We start from the raw sequence: 27,973 nt of genomic DNA on the forward strand, positions 1-27,973 counted from the left end.
TCTTCTACATGTTAATACAGATCTTTTAGGGTAAAGCCCACAGCACTAAAAAGAGTGGGGAAGAGGCTGCACTTCTGTTCTGCATGAGCCTTACCTTTTCAATACTCTAAGAAGGGAAAAGCAGCAAAAGAAATGAGCACCATGTAAAAACACTAATTAGGAGAATGGTGAGAACCCTCTTTATTCTGTATCAGCTGCATGTTTCTCTTGATGCTGCAAGGCTTCTAAACATAACTAGTGCTGGGCTCCGGTGACACAGAAGGGCTGTGTATGATGGTTCAGGAAGTATCCATGGTTTGTACGGTCTCATCCACCACCTCAATTTCCAGGAGTGCTACATTTTCTGTGAGAACAGCAGTAGTTCCTTTTTCACACTTGTATCTACCATACCTGTTAAAGAAATAGGTGAAAATTAAGCTGGAAGATGGTACTACATAGGCAAAGTCTCATTTACAATTTTAGAACTAATCAGTTTTCTCTAGAAGGTTCCTGTAAAAGCCCAAAGTAAAGGAACTGTGCTTACTGCAGAAATCTAAACTGATCGGAATAACTAGTAAGATTTCAGATTTCCTAAAAATGCTAGTTTTACATACTGTCTTAAAAAAATAGTTACTTTATAGAAATAAGTGGGATCTTATTATAGTATAGGACATTTTTGCTGTGTACCATCACTCAAAGAACAAGCAATTTATTTACTTTTTGCAACTCTAGAATAATTTCACCAATGTACTAGCTTTGGATTTCTGTGCTAAAATTAGCTAACATTTAACACAAAGACTGCTAGTAATCAAGCCATGTTTGTGAAATCTTAACTGCATCCAACTAAATGAGTTGTCACCTTTTCACCCATTTACAGAGCAGAATCTAAAATCTCACTTAAAATGTGAAATAAAAACTCTCCTAGCTGACTACTAATAGACATTTCTGCTCAGAATGAAGTGTCACGCTTATGGAGTTGTACAGTAAGAAATCCAAAAGACCTTAACTGGAGCAGTGCAATTCTTTGTGGCTTTGGCCATAGTGTCTACCTTAAAAAGAAGGGAAAAAGCAATTTCTTTAAATTCTACTCTTTTGGCAGTGGATTGGAAAGTTGCACAACTCATTACACATAGCATAAAAGTACATACTGCAAAATCAATCCTTTAGCTGCCTTGAGGGCTGTGATTTCCCTGATGAGGCAATGTAGTTCACCAAGCAACATATCTGAGTGTTCAGAAGTAAAATTTGCCGGCTCCTCTAACACTCAAGTTTTGCTCGCTTTAGAATTTCATCACATCTCTATCCTGAACATGATCAGGATGACAAGACCACACGATACATACTTAAATGTAACCTTGTTCCCAAAGAGTTCCACACTTGAATGTTTATGACAGAAAATTTAAGAGATTCAGAATTACTGTCTTAAGGAAACAAGCAACAGCATCGCATCACCTTTGTGATCACCAAAGTTTCACATGCTATGCAACCCTTCCATGTGCTTTAAGGAAGTGAACACTGAGAACAGTAAAATGTTCAAACATTAAAACAGTAAAAAAATAAACATAAACAGTAATAAAATCTGCCTTTTTGATGTGGCTTGCCAAATGAAAGCGCTCAGGAAAAAACCACAAGTTTTTACATAGTGGAAATGGTTGAGATAACTGATTAGGAAAGCATGAATGCTTACAAGCATGTTTTAGTTTATTTAAACATGAAATGGGAATCAAGTTTAGTCCCACTAAAAAAAAAAAATCTTGTGACTGCTGTATTTGGCTATTTACTGTAAAATGTCCTTTCACCACATCACAATATATTTCTGGACAATTTTGAGGAAACTGTCATGATCAAAACAATGTCTGTGTTGTCTTAAAAATCCACCATAGGGCATGTTTTCCAGCCACTGGCTAGAGGGGGTCTCTAGAAATAGAATAAAACACAACCTGGTATTCACAGGCTAGAGTTGTGGCGTTTTCTCTTGGTTTTTCATTTTGTCCTGCAGTGAGTTTGTATATAGTGGCTAACGACAGGCTGTGCTGCCTGAGACTGCTTTTTCAAATCCCCACGCTAAGATTACGCAGAACTGCAGGGGGTACAGTGATGCCACTAGTCTTTCTGACACCACAAAAATTTCAGCAAGAACATGGCAGAACAAGACTATGTTGCTACCTGATAGCAAAAGAAACTCAAGTTACCTGCTCAGTCACAAATGTGACACTTGATTCCTTTCTCAAACTGCCTGGAACTCAAGAGCAGCCTCTTGGCATTGTAAAGCTGTGGCAGGTAAGCAATTCATTTGTTTCCTTCACACATCTGTATGTGCCACTAGCAGCCTCTACTCAGCTGCAGGTACAGCCACTAATTTTGTTTTCTTGTTTAGTTGAAATTCATATAGAGATCTAGAGATTACTCTGACAAAATTCAGTATTATGGAAAATAGGAATTGCTAGGAAGAACATGGATAAAGCACAGTTTCAGGAATACTAACCTGTCCCCCTTCCTGTTGGACACATCATATGGACGTAGAAAATCCAACTTGTTCTTGCTTATTACACAGATATCTATGTTGCTGCCGGAGCCCAGATCATTGTATATGCCAGCTGCAATGGCATCTCTCACAAGCTGTTTGGCTTCCTCTTCCTGGAAAAGTTAAAAAAGCTGTCATTGCACAAGTGTTGGCATTTCACAGAAATGTTTGTCTGTGTGACAGTGGAAGCTGTGAGCTCTCAGAACAATAAATGAGATACCAGCACCTTTTTAATCAAAGTACTGCAGAACATTAACACCAGTTGTGAGCAGTGGGACTATCTACAGGGACCTTTTATCCTGCTCATGATCCACCACCCCCCAGCACAGATCACTCTTAGTAAAGACAGTCAAGGAAGCAAAATTAAGAGTTTTGTCTTAACAACTGGCAAAAATAAATTTTACAAATTTTTATCTTCCAGGCTTTTGCGCATGGGTACAAGTTCCCTATGGTACCCTCTGTGTAACAGTTGCATACAAGTTAAAGATTCATACTTTTAGTTACATAGGGCCTATCCCTTCCCTACATAGGGACTATTTAATCATAGTCTGTAGTAGCAAAGTTATCTCTATGATACTCTAACTTAGCTTGGTTTGCAAAATTTGTTCAGCTCATCTTAACAGTAACTGTGTTGCAAAGCAGCCTTGCTCTGTACTGAACTGTAGCTGGCTAATATTTTCACTTCAGTACTGAACACAAGTGCAGAGAATTAAAGAAACCTGCTGAAAATGCTGGTCAAACTAGGTACCTCTATCAAAATACTGCAATTTGTAGTTCAGTTCTTACCATTTAAGTGAAAAAACGGAAAATTTGCTAGTTTATTTTCTGCTGTACACTTCAGAAATTCCATAGGTAACTGAAGCAAAATAGATATTTAATATAGTTCATTTAATGCATACTGTATTTATATATTTCAAAAGCATATGTATTTCTGAATTACTTTGTACAACTAGTAGAACCGTATTTGCAACAAAACTAGAATAGAAAACTAGAACAGGAAATAAAGCTCCCTATTCTTATTGCTTTGAAACCATGCACTAATCCTGCAAAAGTTCTAATGTTTGCTTTCTTGCAGGTGTTGCATATCTACTTTCTTTTAAAAGGGCAAACATGCAGCTGCTGAAATACACATGCTGCACCTAGTTGTGAGAAATTTACTATTTGGAAGCTGTCTAAATAGCTTGAAACTAAGTGTGATAGCATCTATGTCACACAAACACAAGTAACATTCAGGTGAGTGCCTTTTTCAAGAAAACATTTCAAATTCATCAAACTCTCCATTAAAGTATTACAACAGATGTGTAATCATCTTCATTCCCCCCCAATAAAATGCATGAATGGTGTTGATGTGAAAGCATCAGAAACACAAGTTTTGATACACCTGACAGCCTTTACTAGACAAGAGGAGGTTATTACAGCTGCGTTGGCTCCCTCTACAGCTCCCAAGCAGGGCTTATTCTTATTTCAAGGGCAGCTTACTGAGTATCACAGACAAGATCCAGTGCTATTATAAATAATCTGACACAGCCAGTAAATCCTTAATTTTGCACTGCAACTGAAGATGGCGAGCATGAAGAAGTGTTGCAAAACAACTTTCTTGATGTATCATTTTAAATCTTGTAAAAACCAGCTACAGGGATCTGATCTCAGTACCTACACATGCCAGTCCTTACAACAAGACACACTACAGCTTGACAAAGCCCCACAATTCAGCATGGGGGTCGAGTCCTCTGTCCTGCACCTCTTCCCACGGCACTGTATTACCTGCTAAGAGAGACAAAACCAACAAGGACATGTCCTGCACCCTCTGCTCCTCTGAAGCCTGTACAGAGGAAGTGCTAGTGCTCCAGTCACCTGGTGAAAGCGTCAGAATGCAAGGAAAACAGGTTGTGTGTGTCTGTCTCTCTCTACACACACACAGACACTGTAATCTTTTCAGTAGCCTCCTGAGTACATACCAGAGCACATAAGATAGCTTAATTTTTCTCAAAGGTATGAAAACTGTGACTAGAGCATGCCTGTTCCAGTGAAGAAAGACTCAAACACATCTATGAACACAAAAATTTGGACTCTGTTTTATCCTCTAGTCATTTATGGCAGTTGCTGCTCAGCTAGCCCAACACGATCATAACTGAATGCTCACTTTACCCTCATCACTCATCACTGCTTTGCTGGTATTTCACACCTTTGAATAATCTTCTGCCACTAGACATCATGAACTGAAGAGCAAATGTTCAATGCCGATTTCAATAAATGCAGCTTTTTAAGATTTACTTCATTTTAAAGGCCTCGGTGTCTCCACCGCTGTCCTTCCACATGAAAATAATGATGCTAAGATCCACAGCCCGCTCCTCGAACCCCTGATGCAGACAGCAGCTGCACAAGCCCCAGTGTACAAGTGCAGCTGAAGAGGAGCCCAAAATTAGCTCAGCTACAGTCACGTCTGCTCCCAGTGCATGCTCTGCATTCTCTGATGGCCCTCTGTAAAAGAGCTTGTTAATAACAGTATTCCTGTCCTAACAGCTTAATTAAGGTATTGACCACGAGGGGGGCATTTTTTTCAGTACACTATAGAAACAGCATAAATTCCTATTTCACTCCCAGTTTCATTAGTATACTCTTGAAAGAAAAAAATTGAATTACACTTTCTACCAAGCTGACTAGAACAATACAGCCATGCTGTAAAAATAATTCCTGTACCTTTCTTCAGTGTTTTTGGTAATAAAACTCTGAAAAGCAAGTATTTACTCATTCAACTGATAGAAGACTATTTTCTCTGATTTGTTGCATGCTAAGGGTATTTTAGTACTATAGTGGAAGTAAATATACTAAAATAAAAAAGAATGTATAGGCATGTTTTAAAAATTAAGCAGTAGCAAAGCCAGAATAATTTTAAGCTATTATGCAAGTGTTAGTATAAGAAAAGCACTGCAGGTTAGGAAAACTAAAGCAGCTTAGTGGACGTTTGTTCCCCTCTCCCTTCCAATTTTATCTTTTTTAGACAACAACGTAAATCTCGCAGAGTCCTCTCACTAATTTAGATTTTATTTCCTTTTTAAAATGTACTCTATCAACCCACTGTTATCAAAATAGGTCTAAAAATATCCAGTACAGCCAGTAGACCTCAGTTGTAACTGCATGAAGGCATCTACTACACTGAGAAAGTCTAAAATGTAATCTTGTCTCTTTCATGCAGTGCAGCCTAGTTCATGAACCTGGAATAGTTTTAATTTTAGAAAACCCTGCTTCAGTGCTGTTTACTCCTCCTCCTCTTTTCATTATTTAGAAAGACGACCAGAATAGCCACAAGAAAAAAAAACCCACAACATTCCTTGATAGAGATCCTGCACACATAGTTCTAGCAAGGACTGCTATTTTACAATCAGAAAATAGGGGGTTAGCATGAAAAGTGCTGACACGGTCTTAAGTACAGGGGCATGAATGAGTCACTGTAATAATTAATCTTAAAAAAAACCCTAAAAGTTCAGAGTATATAAAAGGAGCACTTCCTGCTTTACGGTTGCAAAGACCAAGCTAACTGGGAATATCATTCTCTCGGGTCCACGCTGCTTCTTAAATGAGATTACAGCAAGAGTGATGCACTGTAATACAAGTCAGTTGTGACAAGCAGCACTTTATAGAGCTATCTGTTTGTCTCCATCACCACATCACACAATGTGTCCCAGGACTCCAATGTGCAACTCCATTTACCACTACATGACAAATGGGCAGCACTTGTAAAAGGCGCAAAGAGGTCCAGATCAGCCATGTAATGGTCACCACAGATGTACCGTAGTGCTTGAGGGGGGAAAACCAGACCCCCAAGTTCATTAAAGTGACCAGTAATGGATCTTTCAAAATGTGTCTTAGGAATAGTACAGTAAAGGCTAAAATAAATAACTCAGCATGGAAGGCTAATCTGAAATGGTGTTTGATAAATTATTTATAACACAGACAATTGTCTGCATTTAATATTGGTGCTACTGGTAGCATCTTTAAAAGATGATTTATGTGTTGTAATGCCATTAAGCTTTATATGGGCCCACTGCTAGCTATAAAGTCTGCTGAGATTTAGAGAATGAGTTTTAAACTGTCACTGCAACATCATAGTAGATAGAGCCTGTATTAAATCTTTACTTTAAACCTGTTATCTAGAGAGTTGCATTTTGTAGACACTCAAGAACTGATAGATTACCTCTCTACAGCTGCTATGCTGCAAGTCCCAAACAGCACCAATAAGGAACTTTTACACATTACTCTTGTATATGACTTGAATCAAGTTTCTCTTCTCACTTAACCAATTTCTAGATTTCAAATGCTACTGAAGGAAAAAAGGAGAGAGACTTTCCTACAGAAGATGTGGATATTTCTACATCATATGAATGCTGTCTTTACTAATAGCTTTTGAACAAGTTTATCATTATGCCTCCAGCAGCAAAGGGAGCAGCTAGAACAGCTTTGTGAATATTATTTCCTCAACATTTTGTAACTTTGCGAGCAAGTTAAACAGGAAATGCCTTTTCTAGATTTAAAAACTGTAGAAAGGATTATTTTTTTTTTTTAAATCCTTACCAAAGTGAAATGAATACCTTCTGCAGGTCACCAGTATGCTGTTAGATAGGCGATACATAATGCAGTTCTCCAATAGTATTATCAAAAATTTGAAATATAGTCCACAATGAATATTAGTATAGAATGAATATGATAGTAACAGTTTTTGTAAAAATAAAAAATTCAAATACTTATAACTGTATTTTACAACAGAATAAAATTTATATAATATATGTAACAGAATTCCAATTACATAATGTAAAAGGTTGATCCTACTTTGAGAATCCGTAAGACTCATGTAGGAAGAGAAGGGGAAAGAAAAAAAAAATCAGAAGCTTCAGGAAGGACAACGATACAAAAAAAATAAATCTATAAAGGAGTGTTGGGAATTTGGGGCTAGGAAAGTGATACCTCTTGAAGGACATAAGCACCTACAGAAGCATAATTAGACTTTGGAAGAGTAATCAGACTACAACATGTGAGAGGATGTGTAAGTCTGCCTGTTGGGAGAAGTTGTGGTAGAGATCAATATGTAACTGGAAGCAATGCTAAAATCTGCTGGCTAAGTCCAAAGAGATAACAAAACAGAAGCAAAGTACTTTGTGGTTTTTTTCTTGTCAGGGGAGGTTGAAAGACTCCATTAGTGAGAATGAATTTGTTTTGGCTACTTTTTCAAGTTGGAAAGGAGCTGGCACATGTAATTGAAACCACTTGGGTTTAACAAGTCTTCACCAAAAAAAAAATAAATAGAGTATGCATTTCAAGTAGTACCTCATAAGCAGATGAATGACATACCTTGTTTCATAATTTTTTTTTTAAATAGACCTATGCTACAATCAAAATAGTTTGCTTTTCTCTCATCTTTGAGCCAGTGAATGGAACTTAAAAGTAGGCAGTCTTTCTAGCTCTCCCACTCACCCTTCTTCACCATCTTTTGTTTGTACTCTACAAAGTCATAAAAGAAGTTAGAGGCAGAATGCTGAGATTTAACAGTCCAAACAATGCAAAACAGGCTATTAAAATAGAGATATGTGATGAATATGTAGAATCAGGATTCCAAATCACAGAAAACAGGATTAAACTGACATGCCAAATGACCCCAGCACAAAGAAACATTTATGAGATAGAAGTTGCAAGTAGAAAGAAGTAAAGGAACAAGCACACCAAAGGCAAAGGAGTTATAAAAATCACAATCTGTAAGATTAGCAGCATCTGGGAGACATGGAGCAGTAAAACAGAAAGATGGGTCCTGAGAACAACCACCAGTGTGCATGAAGAAGAATGGGCAGAAGTTATCTGAATATTTCCAGTACATGATGGAAAAATTAAGATATCAAAGATACCTAAGACTAAAACTGTGCCCTGTATAGGTATAAAGACAGCATCACCTCCATTCTGCTGAATTTCAACCATACGCTATTTCAGAATCACATATGCTCTAAAGAAAAAACTTAAATCTAGAGAAGAATATGCCTTCCAATATTATACACAAGTTTATTTAGTTTTACTGAACAGCTCTTAAAGACTAAGATAAACAGAAATTTAGTAGTTTCTAAAGCAAAAGGGCAGGTGGGGTCTGTGAAATAACAACTCTATTACTTTGTGTGTTAAACAGCTAAGTTATTTTAAATCAAGGTAACATGTATCATGTTATTTTCCAGTTCTGTTTCCACAGCCTTATTTAACAAGAAACTGAAATACTCCAAATTCTGAAACATTACTTACATTCACTCACAGGAAGGCAAGTGAATGACTCAATATTTGCACAACAGTGTCAAGGACTCAAAGAATATTAAATATGATTAGAATTTTCTCTCCAGAATACATCCTGTTCAAATGCTGTGGAACATGCCTTCTGTTTGGAATGGTGACTTCAAATACATTTGTCTAAATTCTAACTTCTCTGCAAGCTTTCAAAGCTAGACTTCTATTTAAAAGAGAGGAAAAAAAAAAAGCACAGGCCAGTTTGTTACATACATTCCTGTGTTCCCTTGCACCACTGTACTACTACTCTGTTCATCACTGGGCACTTTCTCAAATGCAAAGTCTACAGAGCCTGTCTCTGCTGCCACCACCAATACAGTACATTAAAAGACAAAACCCCAACTGGCTTAAATCCCTGGATTATGAACACAGTGTTAATGTGCTGCCTAGTTTACACAAAAAATACAGAAAAATTAGCTTTGTTAGGCAGCAGCAATCTTCAGCACAAATATGGCAGGGGCAGGAAATTATGCAAAGAGAAATCAGAGCATAGCACTGACCTAGCAGTCTTGTTAAAACTCAGCAATTTGAGTTTTTACACAGATGTACCTATACTCATTCATTAATAGATCACAGAATCATAGATCAGGTAATTCTTTACTGCATTTGATGTCAGTTTTGTTGTGAACAATATGTTAGTAAATGTTTATTTTTCTAACTGTTTTCTACCAAGAACTTCTCAAATAAAATACACCTTAGTCCCTTATTATTATTCTCAGTGATTACAGTTTTTCATGTTCTGATGGTAGATGCCTGCAAGCCCAGACTCATCACCACCTCCCCCTTTCTGATATTGTACACCACACAAGTATAATAAACCATGTTAATATTTCATACCAGTGTGAAATATGCTGGAGTATCAATTCAACATCTGCTGTCTTTAGGGTACTGGCGTCCCGCAGAGACACTTTCAATTTGTAATTGAGTTCTATACTGAATTAATCAGCAGTTTATCTTTTTTAGTAAAATAATATCTTCCCCACTAACCTGGATTTACATTAACAATTTATGCCAAATTACCTGCCAAGGCAAGAAACTTATATGATTCGGAACTACTATTCAGTAACATTAGTTCCTATATGTCATTCCTTACATGAAGATTAGTACAATACATATTTCCAATGGTACAGAATTAAATTACAAGCTCCTCTCACAGCTACTGGATTTCTTTTAATACTCTTCCCATACTCCAAACTAAGAATGAATATGAAGATTCATTTAATCCATCATTTCTTATATCTGGGTGAAGTTCATATTTTTTTAGGGAACCAATTCTCAGAAAGAACTTGCTCAACAGTAACAGAGCTGTAAATTCTGCCAGGCTGCAAGTTCTACTCTGACAGTGTGATATCCTCGATTTTCTGTACAGCTACATTACTGTACAGTAAGATACAGAACCTTAACTACCAGGAAGTAGCCAGATATGTAAACCATGCAAAAGATGACACTTAAAGTTACTATATATTATTACTGCATATCAGAAAATGAGTATCCAGCAATAACATGTCTGGCTTCAAATAAAGCAAATCTCTGTTCATATGACTATTACTTTACCTCTGAAAAAAAGGATGGAAGGAAATGAAGGTCAACATTTTATTTGGAAAAAAGAGGTCTTGGGCCCTCCGGTAATATTTCCTTCCTAATACACCAAAATGCTCCATGAAGCTTATTGGCTGGGAGGGAACCTCCCCAGACAACCCAGGCTGACTCCCACCCTCCACCTCATTCCCATTCACTCTTCCCTACTCAGACAGAAATTGCACTCTGCCTCCACAGCCCTCGCTGCAGGAGCGGCACTCGGGCTTCGTGCCATGTGAAATATTTTCCAGTATGTTTTGCCTGTGTTCTGCAGTTATGGGAGATATACAAACTGAAACAATTTAAACTGGAACACCTGCTCCTGAGAAATGCATCAAAAATAATTACCTGTCCTACATCTACCCTGTGCAGTGAAATGATCTCTTAACATGGAGCCCTGCTTCTGACTAGCTTGTCTACATTATTACATACAAAGTTTAAATGTTACTTTCATAAAGGTGAAGAAATTGTTGCTCTTTGTCATGCAGCAAGGCCCAATTTAAACTAAGGTAAAATTTATTTCCCTCAATATAGTCTGTAAACAGAAAACTAGAAGAAGGTGCTACTGGGTATCACTGGTTAACTCAGACTGATATTGTTGGCAGTTTCCCACCTGATTTCTGCACAGAAATTGTGCTTTGATATATTCAGAAAGCACACCTCAAAACACTTCTCCAGTAATCCTAGCCATTCCAGAGCACATCTAGTTAGCACATTTTAAATCAGCCTCATATTTCCTGTTTAACATTGGTTCTGCAAAGGACATCAATCCAAGGCACAATTCTGTGAAAGAAGATGAGAACAGTACTAACTGTCCAATGTGTCAAGCAGAAACCAGGTTACCACAGAATAATTTTAATCTAATCTAAAAATAAGAAACAGCATGATAAGCCTTTATTTTCTGGATGACTGTATGCACTAACACCTGCTATTTACCCACAGAAATTCATGTCTCTGAAGGAGACAATAATACAGGCATGTAAGGAAAGCACAAAATCTGTATCGCCACAAGCTCTGTCAGAAAAGGCAGCAAAGATATGCCACTAACAGTCTCAGTTATTGTCACTGGGTAATGAAATAAACAGATACACAGAGCACATAAATACTAAGTACTTATTTTTGTTCGCAGAGTCAGATTTTTTTCTTTTCCCCCCATTTACTTAATCTCTGTGTTTGACACCAACAGGGGTTCAAGTATCTCAGGCAGGCTCTCCAGCTTAACTCTGATAGTCTGGCTTGATCTCTATTGTCTGCTGTCAGAGTTCAGCCGACAAACCTCCCAGCAAGTGGTCACCTTCCTATGGAGTCATTAAACCTCCGAATGTCAGCTGGTGGGATTAGCCTGCAGACTTCCACACCTGAGCCCTATGGCCAGGACACAGGCATTTTGATCACCATCACTAATGAATACAGAATTCATATGCAGCTTGTCATTGCTCTTGAGCCTTGAATCACACAGATGCAGGCTAAATAAGACTGATGAGACAACTATTGTTGAAGATTAGAGAGTTTTGACAGTTTCCAAAAATAGCTCAGTATTATTGTCAGTAGTTAATAAACAAAAATACCACCACCATATTGAGGGACAGTAGGAAATACGAGCGCAGAAACATTTGAATGATCTGTATGCCAGCTGTTTAAAAATGGAAGAAAGTGACATGTTTTCATAATATTTTGTACCGTGCCTGATGTATTTTTTACTGAAATAAGAGGTACACAGTGAAAGTTACATTTAGACTACTTTTTACTTTGATACAGCAAAGACACACATCAAGCATCCAGAGGAAAGCACTATGACTCAGCTGCTTCACTCTAGGGATATGGGGCAGTTCAAAAGCACCTCAAAAATCAGTAGCAAAGCCAGAAACAAAACTGTGGACCAGAAGAGCCTGAGTCTACAGATTTTGCAACTTCCAGTCCTCTTCCTTCCTATAATTTCTTTGTGAACACACCTACTCTGGCAGCTGCAACTATTAACTGAAAAAGGTTACTACCTCTAACTCCTGTCTGCTCATCATTTCTTCTTTTACAAAGGATTACCCAAATCTGCCAGCTGAATTGCTCATAAGATTGCTCCCTAACCCATATTTGTCAAAACCAAACAAGTTAGCAAAAGTAATCACTGCAGAATGATCACAAAAGCAAACCTGGCCAACAGGTGAATGAGTGCAAATCTCTGGTAGGAGAGCAAGATGCAGTTTTTTGGACAGCACAGCTGCTGCAGGAGGGTAAAGTACCAACATTCCAAGTGGAATATGATCAGAACAGCCCCCTCTTATTTCTAATCTGTTCTTACCCCTGCAGAGCATTTTTGTTTTCATTCAGTACCACTTGATTTCCTGCCAGACTTAAAAAATGGTGTAAGTGACTGTAAATATAATCTCACATTTTTGGGGTGATCTATTTTAGAAATAATTATTAAATATCTGCCAGACTACCTCCTTCCATTTTTTTTCCCATCTATTCTGTGCCCCTGAACTCATTACACAAAGATTTCCTTCTCTTTCCCTGCAATAGTTGGGCTTTCCATGGCTTCTTCCAATTCTCTTCCTTTTGGATCCTCTTTTTATTAAACCTGACTGTTCTGATGAAATACAGAAAAGAAATGAAGTTACAAGCAGCCTGTTTCCTTGCTTAAACATGAAGCTCTTGTCAGAAGACTACAACATAGCCTCACTGTACATCACGCAATTCTTCTACAGACAAAAAGCTTCTACTTTTCAAACAACAGAAGTCAAATACCAGAATAAAATATAATACCCCCCTGCAATCTCCCTAGGAATTCAACAACTACAGTATAAACCCAGAATTCCAGCATTTAATACTGTAGACATTTTGTCCCCAGATCTTGGTTTCCATATCCACTGACTCAGAGTATGTCTCTACTATTGTTTAACACCAGAAGGCATGAATGCATTTGCAAAATCTGACTGTAAGGTTTAAAAACCATGCGGCTACTCTACTGAAACTCCATTGAAAGAAAAATTGGCTGCAATGAAAGATCTAAGCTCAAAACACTATTAGGTGTGCTGTTCTTCCACTTATGTTTTTTAAAGTAGATCTATAGCTGCCCACATGACAGATTAATATTGTTCCACAGTAGTTAGATGCTTGGCATTACATTTTTGAAGCATCTACAGGCCTTCAGGGCTGAAAGTGTTCACATCTTCAGCAATCTATAATGGTTCCTCTAGAGGCCAGCACTTGCTTCATAATGAAACATGCCTCCATAAATCAGACTGCAGAAGTGGCACTTGTGTACGTCACCATCTATCTTAGCAGTTTCTCTGAAAGATGTTGGGTAAAGATCATCTCCCAGCATTGCAACCAGGGAAAGGACCATCACAGTTGGCATTGATAAAGCATGTGCTACTTAAATCTGAAGACACACTAAGTCTATGGAAAAAAACACATCCTGCTGGTGTTAGCATGCCTCAGGCAGTGGTAGAAGCTTCAGCAACTCATCTTCAAAAGGCACAGAGCCAGGGCTCTAGAAACCTGCAAAAATTGGCTAAGCCTGCAGTCTTTTTTTATTTTATTATTTTTTTATTTTTTTTTAAGTTGAGCATCTTCAAAGTCTATGATTCTAACTGTAGGGCACAGCAGCTGCCACTGCAGATTTGATCCTCTCAGCTTTTGGCAGCTCTCAACTTGAAATTCTAGCAAAAGAATTTTTCAAGTTGCTATTATTGCCTGTCATGGATTTATAAATATTGTGCACTATCTGCTGTGGCATGGCTCTCATGGGACACCAGTGCATGCCAAAAGCATAACAGAATGAAAAACAGTTCCTATTCTTCAAATAAATGCTAATTTTTTTTTAACTATGCTCACACGATGCGTTTGGTGATCAGCTTCAATAGTACAGAATATATATCAGAGGCAAAAAAGCTGATTGTCTTTTCCAGTAGTATTCAGCTGCTACTTTCATTAAGCTTGTTTAATTACATTCCAGATGCTAATTTGCAAGTCGATACCAGAGGGTGCAGGACAGTTTGCCTTTGAATCATTTTTCTGTGATGTGATGGTCTTGAAGCACACCACTACCCTCCAGTAGCCCTAGCAAGATATTCTGACAATTAGTGCAAAAGAAAGCAGTATTGATCTTGACAGAAAAATATTAATCCTCTACCCATTTTATTAAATTAATCTTCAGGAATTTTAAGTTTATCATTGCCATTTCATAGCAAATTTTATGTAAAAAAATATATATATAGTGTACTTCAGATGGAATGTTTTAATTTCAACAGAAATATCATTTGTTATTTCGTTACTTTACTGGAAAAAATCCACATCTAACTTAGAAGGTAGGTATTTTAAGCTGGCAGCCATAACAGAACATGACATGTTTAAGAGTACAGTTGAGCTTTATCACCTGAAACTTTGCTGATTTAGTTAATACAATGACTAAATTGTTATTAGGTAACAGAATATCTATTAAAAACAAAGGAAGGGTTAAGGTGCATGCAAGTCTCAAAGATCTAAGTATCTATTTCAACAAATTGGTAGGCTGCATTTCTACATGCTTGTTATAACAGTGAATATCTGCTGCCATTTATGGTTGCGTATGAAGACAATTTAATTAGGATGACCTTTCTAAATAGGAAAGGTTGGAGATTTACCAATTTTTGGTGCCTTTTTCGGTTGCTCTTACACAAAGAATGACTTAAAATACAAGCTTGAAAACTAGCTGAGAATAAGATGAAATTTTTAGTTTCATAGCACAGCTCTTTGACATTTGTATCTTTGAAAGCGGACTATTATACTGTAGCTGTTGATTCCAAGGATTTGTAGTCCATGTTTTCAGTATGAATAGCACACATGCCAAGCGCACAGTCACACAAGAGGCTAGAAAAAGGGACTCTCTCATTCTTGCAGCAGCATGAGGGGAGAGAAAAGAAAAAGTAGAGTCTACCTCTATGTAGTGGTTCTTTCCATCAGTCATCTAGTGTAATGCTATTTACAGAATAAACATGAGTGTCTATTAAAAATATTCCAATATTTCTGATAGCATTTATAAATACACTGATGGCCAGAAGCCCAGTGCCTTCAGATATTGCCCAAAAAATTGCAGCAACATAGGAATCCTGATCTTGCTGCATTTTCATAATTTTGCACACCTACAACTATTTCATATATACTGACAGAAAAAGAGCCAGTTCCAGGAATAATTGGAAAATTGCTTATTACTAACTCTTTAGCAGTTTAGCTACTGGAAAACTTCTCAAAACAAGTTTTGTTTGTTTTTAAATCAACTAGTATTACACATCACATTTCTTCAGGAGATGTAACAGGGTATGACACATCACTAAGTTTTAAATTTAATTAATTGATTTTAGAGAGGAACTCAGTTGACTCATGGGATCATCACCTGAAAATATACTGCAGTCACGGCAACATTTGAAGGGGAGGAAATGACCCACAGCAGTTACAGTACAAAGATGAGGAACATCCGAAGACCTTTTCTGAAGTAAATCAACTTTTTCCTTTTCCACATTATTCAGTGATAGTAAATAGCTGTAAGATTTGTTGTATCTGCATTTTAGGCTGAAATGATTGCAACTGTTGGTGTTACAAGTAATTTCTAATGGGTTCAATTTTCAATTTTGTGTTCAATTCTCAGTTTATTCTTTACTGTGAAATTATTAATCAACTGGAATGAGAAGGAACATTCACAGAAAGTCTGAAGAGATTAGTGTGGTTTAAAAGAGGGCTTGACATTACGGAGGCATTTTACAAAATATGGTCACAGAAAGCCCTTTAATTGTTTTGGTTTTCTTTTCATCAATAGTCTGTAGATAACTGGATTTTTCACTGTGTAGTTTAGCAGGCACTAAATGTGGTGTAGTTAAGTGTAAGGAAATACTATAGATAATAAAAATAGTCATAAAAAAATAACTGAATAATTTATTCTGATCTTAATCATGACACTCCAGCTTTCAGCTCTCCTGAATGATTCTCTACAATGAACAACCGAACATTTTTCAATTTTTATCAAGATGATCAGCAAAACAAACAACCCACAACCTTATAAATCTTCTGATAACTAGCTTAAGTAGATATTAAAAGTGCAGTTACTAGTTCTGAACATAGCCAACCAACTGGAAATCTAATTGGTTTCACACACTACTTGAACTTTTTTTGTTGCTTTTACAATCATGCATTCTCTTTTCAAGATTGAGAGAGAGAGAAGACTGACTATTGAGGGAAAACCTGCAATATTGACTACACAAGGGCTGCTGAATTCCTGAAGTCAACTATAATTAGCAAGTTATGTTTTTAAAGCTTTCACTTACATTCAAATCACAGAAGTTTTTCCATACATAAATTTGCAAGAAGCTATATTTCTTCAAATTTATTGTACCCATCAACTCTTATAGCTCTGCAGTAAGCCAACATTAGTACATTTTTAAGTGCAGGGAAATTAGAACAGATTTAATTTTTTTAAAGCTTCAAACCCCTTAAATTCTTACAATCACAAGAATTATTGAGGAAAGAAACACTGAGCTTTAGAACAAAATTTCTTACCTCCATGTCCGGTTTGTATTTATCTTCAAATACTGCCATAGCTGCTAATGATCCAGAACCTATGGTAACAAAATTAGGACACTTATTTAGCCAGTATATTTAGATACAGTATTTCTTTTAAAGAAAAAGGTAGCAAATATCAGCAGCACAAACCAGACTGAAGTCTACCTTAGCTTACGATACACTCTAAAGCATCTACCCTCTTTAAGTCCAGCACCTAATTTACTCCTGAATTTATAGCTAGTGTACACAGTCTTCTCACAGTCCCCATTCTGACAGTCTTTTTCTTTTTACTATTTTGAACATGAAGATATGAAAATGAGGTTAGAAAAAGAGAGTTAACCAAATGCCACAGTTTATAATTCCTACTCCTCCATTTCTCCTATCCCGCATTTGTGCCTGGCCACGTTAGAGGGTATGTCACTTAACACTAAGACACTCAGAATGAATAGATTGCTTTAACAAGCTGCCCTGGCACAGTCACCTTTACGCATGGGGATGAGTAAACTAGCAATGGTAATAGGGTAGCTGGCTGCTGCCATCAAGTTATTTCCCATATCTACTTTTAAACAGTTTATTATGCATTTACTTTGTGCCATTACTTTTACATTGAACAATAACAGCCGAATAGACAAAATGACAGATATGAAAACATGAGTTTAACATTACTTCTCTTAAAGGATGCAGTGCAAGTGTAGTAATGGAAAAGAAGCCATCTCTAACCAAAGCACTGTAACTGCAGACATTATAAATGTGCTTTCTGTAAATTAATACGAAAAGCAGTATGATACTATTTGAACCTGTAAACTTGCTTTGTTCAGAAAGAGAGAGTCTTCAGGAAGATATCTTGTCTGTCCATGGCCCTAACCATATTTCAGAGCGCGCTACTTTTGGGGAGTGAATAAAGTTACCCGCAATTTTTTACTCCAATTAGAAGATTTTTTGGCATTTATTACTTTTTAACTTGTTTTGCATACTGCTATCTGTTTAGCTGGGTCACAGAGAAAGCCATATTTTCTATTTAAAATGATTTGTGTATATCGCTTGACCACCTCAATGGTTTAGTGAAAGAAAAAGGCAGCGATTAAACAGTTTCAAATGAGGTGTCCTGCTGATTTTATCAAGTCTGCTGAATGTATAATGAAAAAGGAGAAGCTGACAGTGACACTGTTGAGAAAATACAGACTACCTTATCTGAACCATTTAAGGAGGTCCAATTATAGATCAAATTTAAAGGGTAGAAACAGCAGATTTACAGACACAAATCAATGAACATGGTAATCCCAATGAATATGACAGATATTCCTGTTACAGAATATTGCTGTGGTTGAGGATCATTACCTTTACAGTACCAAATACATCACATCTAAAAGCAGTAGGACACTCTAAGTGTGTACTTGTATTACAGGCAATGACTATTCATTTACACCTTGAAGCAATACATGACTCCATTTTTTTTAATGCTGAAACTGGGAATAAAGAAGATTTTTAAGCAACTAATAGCAGAAATGAACTGCTGATACAAACAGCTGATATCACAGAACAAATCTCAAATAAAAGGAATTTTACTGATACTTCAAACAAGGTCAAAATAAGGTATGTTCCAAAACAAATACAGGACTTGAACCATAAAGTAATTCTTCTTGTGGAATGACATAGGAACATTTCTAACGAAGGGGGAAAAAAATCTGGGATACGGTCTCAAACTAGGACCACATTCTTCCTACAGTCAAATGAAGGCTTACCATAAGCAGAATGGGAGGCCTCAGCGCTATAAAACAATCTTACCCTTGGACAGGGGTTCTTTAAAAAAATTAGAGTATAAAGACTAAAAAAAAAAAGTGCAAAAAAGTATAAAAGGTAGTATCTGACAAATTACTACCTTAGCTACTGAGCTAAGAAGTGGTCTTAATTTCTTAAAACTTCTACTGCCAAATAAAAAATTATCAATAACACAAATATTGCAATAGTCTCATACATCGCTCAGACTGGATTCATTCCTCCAGCTTCTTTTTAAAAGAAGTTCTCAAAAGAACCTATGGGCAAGAACTCAGTAGACTTATAAAGAAGAAAAAGGAAAAAGATGAATGGGAAGAAACCTTATGTAACATTACATGAATCCTTTATACAAAGAATTATACTTTTAATTCTTTATCTCACTATGTTACCAGTATGCAAATAAATGCCAAACCTAATATCAACTTTAAATAAATAAATGCAGACAGTCCTATAATGTTTCAAAAAGTTGTTGAAAGTCTTAATTAAAACCTACACATAGACATTCACATCTGAAAACTAAGATCCCAGGGAGGTTCCAACAGAACAGGAAGTAAAGATGGAAAAGCTGAATAAACCCATTTGTTTTTTTTTTTTTCTCTACTGCTTATAAATCCTAAACATAAAGCTTTATAAGCTTGCATTTAAAACAAGTGCCCAAGAAAAAGTCTCACAGCACAGCTAAGCATTCTCTGAAAGAACAGATTTTTGTAATCTTAAATAGCACAAAGAAAATTCTTCACTCTTACTAGCACCAGATGTAAACACTGTGTTTTTAAATACATAAATAGATGTATACTTCTGAGTGTCTCCATCAAAACAAATCATCTGCTGTTTGACAACAGCAATATGAACTGTTTTGAAAAATACTAATGATGTGCATATATTCACCTGTAGCACATTAAATAAGAAAAACCCCTCAATCCTCCTATTTGCACTGCTGGTGGACTGAAACCCCCTCACTTGTCCATCCATGCAGAAATGCAGAAAACCAGGAGTGGACAGTTGCTCACAGGCACAGTTGCAAACTTCACTATCCAATTACACTGACTTCCCTCTACTTGTCAAATTCCACATACAATCCAAACAACCCCACAATGTTCTAAGTAGTTCAACTGACTCGTGAAAGCTACGCATTGTAGCAGGAGAGCTGGCAATAAAATCTGTGAACTTAAGTAAACATTGAAGTATGGTTTTCTTATTGCAGTACCTATAAAAGCACAGAAAACTTAGATATTAAGGGTCTATGGAGAACTTGTTTGTATGTGGGGAAACAGCTGTTCTCTTGTCCATGTATTCAGTGCCCACCAATAATTCATTTTTAACAAGCATGCTTTTTGCCTTTATGTAGAAACAAGCTTAACAATTCCCAAACATAATGTCTGGAGAAAGATAAAATCCAAACATTGCAAAACACCATCCATTAATGAGGGATAGATGCTCCCACCTCATGCACACAGCAACAGATTTAAGTCACTACCAGTTAGGAGTCAACATTGCTAAGATGCAGCAGTTCAACCTCAAATCTATTACAACATACAGGAAAGCTGTGAGATGATGGGTCATTAAATAGCATCTTTAACTGAGCTCAGATTCAAAGTGATACTAAACGAGATATTTATCTTAGATAGATAACTAGTTTGGAATCTTAACAACACACAACCAATGCAGAAATAGGAAATTTTCTTTGTTGGAATTTTTTATATGTTGAAGTTCACAACTGTTCTGTGTAGGAGCAATAAGAATAATTAAAACAAAGTATAATTGGTAGTGTCATCATGTATTTGTATTACATAACATTCAGGAAAAAAACCTTTCAGCCAGATTATAACTGCTATGAATGGTTACACTTCAACAGCCTTGGAAACACAATCGTCAAGAAAAAAGGTGCCATATCAATTCCAAAGAATTTATTTTGCATACATTTTCAGTAAGCTATGCTTTAGAAACAAATATTCAGGAAGTATTAATCTAGCATCTAAATATATAAAAATATTGATTGTGCAACAAATTATAAAGAACTACAGAAACTGAGATGCAAAGCTCTCTTCTGAGGCAAATGCTTTTCAGCCTGATAATTAGTATGAATCAGGTAAGTTATGAGATTTTTTTTTTTTCCCTTCTTTAAGAAACATTGGCCATTTCATAAGTTTTCACAACTAAGTTATCAAAAAATTTTCTGGACTCAACTGTAATAAACTCACTTTAAAAATCCCATCTGGTCTTTACTTAAGCAGTTGTACTACTTCAGTATTGATTTAAAGTGAAAGATAATTACTGATAAATAGCAAAAAAAAAAAATCCAGCCAACATATATTTTCCACCATGTTTTGCAACTGCAGTAGCTTTTCTGCAACAGATGAACTGGATCTTTTTAGCAGAGCATTCACTGAAGACAACTTCTTATTGCTAACCACAGTCCATTTTCATCACCCAAGGACCCGTTTGCTACCTCAGCCTGCCACACTGGAGTATGTACAGAGCCTTGAGAGAGTAACATTTAGCGCTTCCTAATCCATCAGTGTCAAGGCTCCCTGACAGGGCATTTATTCACACACACTCATTGTTATTCAATTTGCTGTTCATTCTAGGTAAAAATTCGGTGATCTCCACAGCCCCATCGATTGGGATCATTTTTCACCCTGGTTCTTGGCTGAGGGGCTGAGTCTCAGCAGTGGTAGTGCTTGCTCTGCAGGACGACATTGCCAATGCATGAAGAGCTGATTTATGAATATGAAGCAACACTGGTACCAGGGGACTAGCTTTAGCCACTAGAGACTACTGGAACATACTTACAGTTTCCGAAAGCTGAACTACAGACTTCAAGTGCTTTAATTTTATGCATGCATTTCATTATAAGTCTTGGCCAGAAGCTTTCCTAGACAAGCCAAGCAATCAGACAATCTTGCATCGTTTGCTGAAATCCAATTTTGTCCTTTGTCAGCATAAACAGTTTAATTTGATGTTTTCACTCCTGAGTAAGCACTGAGTATCTTTTAAATCTCCCTTGCAAGGGAGGACACCACTGTCCATCCACAAACACACTCCAGTTAAATAAAAACACACTCTAGCACACTAAAACAAACAAAAAACTCAACATCTCAACCACCTTCCCTATTTAATACTGAATTTCCAGAAATTAAGTGGCCAAAAATACCTACCCCGATTTAATAAACTGCCCTTAGAACATTTGGGGAAAAAAAAGCCCAAAACAATAGATTAGTCTAAATAAGATCAAAATACAATTCCAACTACTATCTCCGATTTGACCTTTGATACTTTTTCTACTGTCTCAGTTCTATCCTTCATTTATATGCATAAGCTAATCTTTTTACTAAAATATATCCTAGTCATGGGAGAAAGTATCAGTGTACTGGGAGTAGAAAGGTAAAGAACATTTATGCTAAGAAGGGCTTTGTTTGACAGCATGGCCAAAAGTAACACGTAACCACCAGACACAGACCTGGTACAGCTGACAGCAAATCAAAGTTTAAGCTACAATTAACTTAAACCACTGATATTCCACTTACTACTTGTCTGAACTTATTCTGCTATTATGTTATTTTTGTGGAGGGAAAGAGGAGTGGCCAGGATCTTCAGAAATGCCCTATTTTAAAGCTTTTAAAACATAGGCACAAAAGTAACCATGTACATAATGGAAACTGTGTGACTTTATTCAGGCAATCAACTACTAGCAGCTATCAGCACAGAGTCAGTTATAGTTTTACAGTTTACAACAATATTGGATATAAGGCAATTATAAAAATCAGACATTTATTTTATATATCAAAGGCTAAACAATGACATCACATGACTGTTACGTGGATTTCACTTGCCAAGTAAGTTATTTGCCAGTTCCTGAGGTAATGGCACCATCTATTGGTCCAATACCACCTCTGCAGAATTTCCACAAGTTAATCACAGTTTTCATTATACAGTTAGCCAGATGATTCAGTTTAACAGCTGCACTGTTTCAGTAGGGCAAAGATCCAGAAGAAAAAGAAAAACCTTTAACATTTCCAAGAATATAGTAAGTAGGTGTTTTATCTAGAAATGCCGACCACGAACAGAAAAAAGATTAACTAAAATTATATCTTTCCATCAGAGTGAGCATAAAAGCTGCATCAGACATAGGCTGAATCCGATTCCCTAATCTGACACAGTTCATTTTTAGATCAATTTCTTTTTCCGATATGTTTATTTGGACTCTACATTACACTTCCATAGCTCTACTGAAACCAAGCTTTCATTTAAAATCATCGAAGTCCTCAAAATGAAATGCAAGTCTGAAACAATACAGTGCCTTCTTGAGTGATCAGAGAGCAAAAATAATTGCAACCCTGGCTATGTTTGGAATTTTACTTTTTTCAGATATACAATATTTTCAGTAAGGCATCAACCTTAAAAGCCACAGACGAAACTGTACAAGAATATTATTAGCTCAGAAGGCGCTAGTTTAATCTCTTACCAGCGACACTGAGTGCATCTCAGTAATATCTTTTACCATTTTTAACCCTTTACTCCCAGATTATCATCTATAAATCACAAAAGAATTCAGAACTAATCAAACAAGCTGACACTATTGAAAATACTCCCTTTGCCAAAGACTGGGCAAGTTCTATAATATTGCAAGATGCATGTGTCCTTCCCTTCAACAGTGCATGTGTTATTTCCCTTCACAAAAAAAATGAGGACGACGGTGATCACTAAGGCTCTCCTGCAAGTTGCAAAGCTTATTACTTCAGGATTCTTACCACAGGAACTCTCCAAGCATCCCTCAGTAAGAAACAGAACAAGACAGCTAAAGAAACGATTTTTATCTAGAGGACATGGACAAAGTAGAAGACATAGGAGGAATGACAAGTTAAATTCACAAATCAAGATCAGTGATTAATGAAGACTTTGTGATACAGTGTCTTCCTGAATATACTCATAAGAGGCCTTTGAGTTGTTTAGCAAGATCACAGGTGAAAGGGTGTATGCTCAAAAGCCACTTCACAACTTGAAATTATTGCTACTGCAAAGCAGTACTAAGGAGTTAAAAAGTTTCTCTCCTGTAGGTATTCTTCATCTCCTTCTGTAGAACTGGGAAGTAATGGAGCAATGTTTCTGCTTGTTAAGTGAGAAAGACAAGACACTGCAGAAAAGCTACCTACTTGTAGTAGAACTGCATTCTACTACTACAAAGTACTTATTTCCACATTATCCCATATTCTTGTTTATAGTTGAAAAAACAAGAAATAAGAATATATTTACCAAGATTGTATTTTACAATATATCCTGAACACTGCTTTTGTAATTGGTCTTGACAGGGTAGTACTTAAATCCAAAAAAGCATGCAAAAATCTGTGGTTTCAGCCTTCAATATTATCACAATCCCTAATTCAAAACTGAACAAGATGTACACAGAACTGCATATACCTATAGCTCAAATTACTGCTATTAAAGAAAATGTTACATAGACAGAAGAGTTGGGGTACTGACACTTAACCTGATAGTGCGCTACTAATCGTCAAGCTGACCTCAGCAACAGACAGAATTAAACTTCTTTATTGAGAAGCTCAGTACAGTAGCTAAGACCAATTATGCGTCACGAATAAACCAGGTGTTGCTTCACTACAGCGAAGCACCTTCTTGAGTAAGATACAGCTGCTACTTAGCAAGAAATACAACACTCCCAAAGGAGAAAAGCACACTTTTCTGTAGTTTCATTAGGAAAAAAGCTTAAGGCAGAATGTAATTCCCCAAGTGAGACTTCATATGAACCTTGAGTTAGGACTATCTGCAAATGAAGTTTCTGAGGACTTTTTTTACAGCGAGTTTTGGGGAATCCCACAATTCTCTTGCTTTAAGGTATGTTGGGGAATGCACACAGCAACTTTCACAATACCAGGTTTTTTGCAGCTCAGATTTAAACAGCATAACAGCCCATGTTTTTAAAGTGTTAGAAGAGAAACAGAACAGTGCACCTGCCTTACAAATGTGGGTACAACTTTACCTTTGAAGTCTGAGGTCTGTACAGCTCCCAGCAAACAATGGAATTTAAGTACAAAAAAAAAAACTTTAAATAATAATTTGAAATGTTCACCCTTTTTACGAGGCAACTGTATTACAATACTGAGGAAGTATCACTTACCCATGGTAACGTAAGGCAATTTGTCAGTTGATCCATGGGGATATATGCTGTAAAGGTGAGGTCCCGTGACATCTACTCCCCCTAAAACTAGGGCAGCACCAATGTAGCCTTGATACCTAGGACCAATGTTTATATGTGAATCTGAAAGTCCACAATAAATCTGTAGTTCTTTTTAACACAAAGTATGCATTTGAGAAATTCTCCACGATTATACCAGGTACATCTCCATAATAGAAAGACTACTTTTAAACTATTGCTCACAGATAGTAAATTAAGACATTTACTAAAATATGGTATATTTCAGTGTCAAGCAGAACAAACAAGCACTGGACAAGCAAGTAGGGTGGATGATACATTTGTGCTAACGGGGAGAGAATTCAGATTAGTTTTCAAGCCTTGAATGAAATTCCTGTATCTGCAATTAAGTTTTTATTTAGAGACTTCAGAGAAAACTTATTCCTTCATTTCCCCCATGAGAATGTTCTTAGCTGCTTTAACTTCTTTAATTTATTGTTTTGTGACTCACTTAAAAAAAGGCAAACTGCCTAGCAATACAGCATTAAGCAACCAAGCTGAATTACTATCATCTATCTTGGTCACTTGGTTGCACAAAGCATTTTCTTTTCATTGCTTTATTTCACCTTCCTGGAGACTTTCCAATAGCTTGAACAATCTCTCTAATGCAAGACACTCATTTCATTCTTTCCTTCTCTTTCAAGAGCATTTTTTACTTCTGCAAAAGACAGTACTAAACAATACTGGAATACTTAAAGATTTGGAGAGTATGCCCTCAGTCTAAGGGCATGTTACATCATGCTGCACGTTAGGAAGTTCAACTGCCACCGACTGTTTGTGATAAGTCAAGCAATCAAATGAAATCTTAGGACAACTGCAGTACAACTTCCAACCATTTTACTCATTATCTCACTATACCACTGACAGACTTCTATATTAACAGCTGTGGGCTTCAAATGGTTAAGCATTTTATTCTTTTGAAAACAATATACATTTTGAAGTAGTGATTCTATTACAAGTCACATGAAATTCTCAATTTTACAAGCTTGCACTTTGCAAGATTATTACTGGTCCAGCCATCTCACCACAAAGATATACAACAGTTTTCATGGGTGTGATCAACAGTTTATTAAACTACTGTCCTTCTATTTTTGCCGTGTAAACACTAGCAACACAACTGTAGTATCAATTCTCTAAAACACCACAGACTTGATTTCTCTTCCATCTCAGTTCAAAAGCCTATGAAGCAGACAGCAATTATTAAGTCTTCCCTAAAGTTGTTATGAAGGTTAAGTAAGGTGAGGAAGGATGCTCCCTCACAGGAGCTTAAATATTGTCTAGTGATTTTCACAGCATTGTTAATAAACAAGAAACCCATTCGGTTACCTGAAAAGCATTTGCTTTAGCATTCGATTAGCTGTGACAACTCTTGGAAGTCGTCCAGTAGATAGCGAATGGAGCTCCAGATTGGAAGAAATCAGCTGTGTTGTCATATCAGTATCTGCAGCTGTTCCCGCACCGCAACAACTGAAAAATATTATGAACAAGTCAGGAAAAGGTGGGGAGGACAGGGGAAACAAATAACTCTCCGCTTTACCCAACAAGTAGAAGTTTTCTCACTGGAAAATTTAAGAAATTAAGTTCTCATACAGTTAATATTTTCAGAGCATGGCACAAGATAGCCTGCTTAAGTGTAAATGAAACACCAAAAATCCCCAAGCTTTGCTAATAAATTAATCATTTTAAAGTACACCTTAACACCTGCTGTTAGCAAAGGACACAGCTAAAAATCCCAATACTGTTACCAATACCGTTTACACCATAGACAGTTTTAACACTTACTAGATATTAGGGGAAATGAAGTGTATTTTTGAACAGTTCTTGTCAGCAACAACCGTTCCTTCCGTTGCCCTCGTATCTGCTCCGAGGACTATGCCATCCTACAGAAAGAGAGAATTATTCCCAAAGCCTCGATCTCCAAAGGGGACCTTTCCGGCACCGACGCCGAGATGGGCTGCCAGGCGCAGGCCAGCTCCAGGGATGGCGGCCGCAGGAGCCGGCTCCCCACAGGCCGAGGCCGTGGACGCCGAGAATGACTCAGCAGCGCGGAACCTCCACCACCAGCCGCGCCGGGACGCCGCTTCCCGACGAGGCCGCCGCGGGGCCGAGCGGCCCTTCCCTTCCCCGGCCCCGGCTCAGGAGCGAGGGGCGGCCGCCCGCCTCGGCCTGCGGGCGGAGGAGCGGCTCCCGGGCCCGTCCGGCCCCCTGCGAAGCCCCGGAGGGCCTCGCCCGGCGCCGGCCTCACCTTGAAGACGACGCCGGCGATGGTGGTGCCCGTCTTGCGGGCGGCGGGCAGACGCTGTCCCTTCTGGCCCAGCTCGGCCTCCAGCAGGGAGTTCCTGCAACACAGGGCGGAAAGTGGGGCCTGGGCGGAGGGCTCCCCTCCGCCCGCGGCCCCGCTGCCACCCGGGACCAGCCCCCGCCGATCCCAGCCCGCGCCACCCCAACGCCTCACCGAGCACAGTTGTCGAAGCTGAAGCCGCCGCTCGGCGCCTGCAGCACGGAGACCGCCGCCATCTTATCGCTCCGGCACGGAGGGGGGGGAATCCGACGCCTGCCGAACGCTTCCGGGTCAGCCGCCGCCGGGGCGGGGCCCGGGCCCGCGCCGGGCCCGCTTCTCGCTGCCCGCGAAATGGCGGCGGTGGCAGCGGGCCCGGGGCAGCGGCGGGGGGGGGATCGGCGCCGGGGTCCTGCCCGCGGGAGGGGCTCGCCGGGGCTACCGGGGCGCTGGGGAGGACCCGGGGCTGGGGATCAGGCCGCCCCTGCGCGGGGGGGATGTGCCTGGCTTCGGTTCTGCCCCGTGTCCGTGTCCGCGTCCGCCCTTGGCGCCTGGGGCCTGTTGGTGGTCTGGTAGTTGGCAACTGAAAACAGAATCCTCTGGTCTCTGAGGAGGAGGAGGGCTTCTCACAGGCGCGAGGCAGCAGACCGAGCCTGGTAGCAGCAGCTGATGGCGTGCGCAGGGCACGGTTGACTCTTGGGTGTTAAACGCGCAGAGTTCGGCGCAGACCCGCGGGTGACCGTGGCGGGTGGGAGAGGGCAGGGTTCGTCCCAGGTTTGAAGCT

The 27,973-nt window shown here is 38.3% G+C and overlaps 1 protein-coding gene across 1 annotated transcript; it reads right to left on the reverse strand.

Annotated features, from left to right (window-relative positions):
* Positions 1 to 156: 156 nt before the first annotated feature.
* Positions 157 to 27,503, reverse strand: PSMB7 (proteasome 20S subunit beta 7). Its single transcript, XM_029999631.2, has 8 exons — positions 27,367 to 27,503; positions 27,157 to 27,250; positions 26,694 to 26,791; positions 26,238 to 26,378; positions 24,837 to 24,952; positions 16,925 to 16,983; positions 2,465 to 2,616; positions 157 to 390 (listed from the first exon to the last, which is right to left on the reverse strand). Exons 1-8 carry the CDS (start codon positions 27,426 to 27,428, stop codon positions 279 to 281), a joined length of 834 nt encoding a protein of 277 aa, XP_029855491.1. The 5' UTR covers positions 27,429 to 27,503; the 3' UTR covers positions 157 to 278.
* Between the last annotated feature and the right edge of the window lie 470 nt (positions 27,504 to 27,973).

The sequence above is a fragment of the Aquila chrysaetos genome, chromosome 24 (genome assembly GCF_900496995.4).
Source record: "Aquila chrysaetos chrysaetos chromosome 24, bAquChr1.4, whole genome shotgun sequence".
Taxonomy (NCBI): Eukaryota; Metazoa; Chordata; class Aves; order Accipitriformes; family Accipitridae; genus Aquila; species Aquila chrysaetos.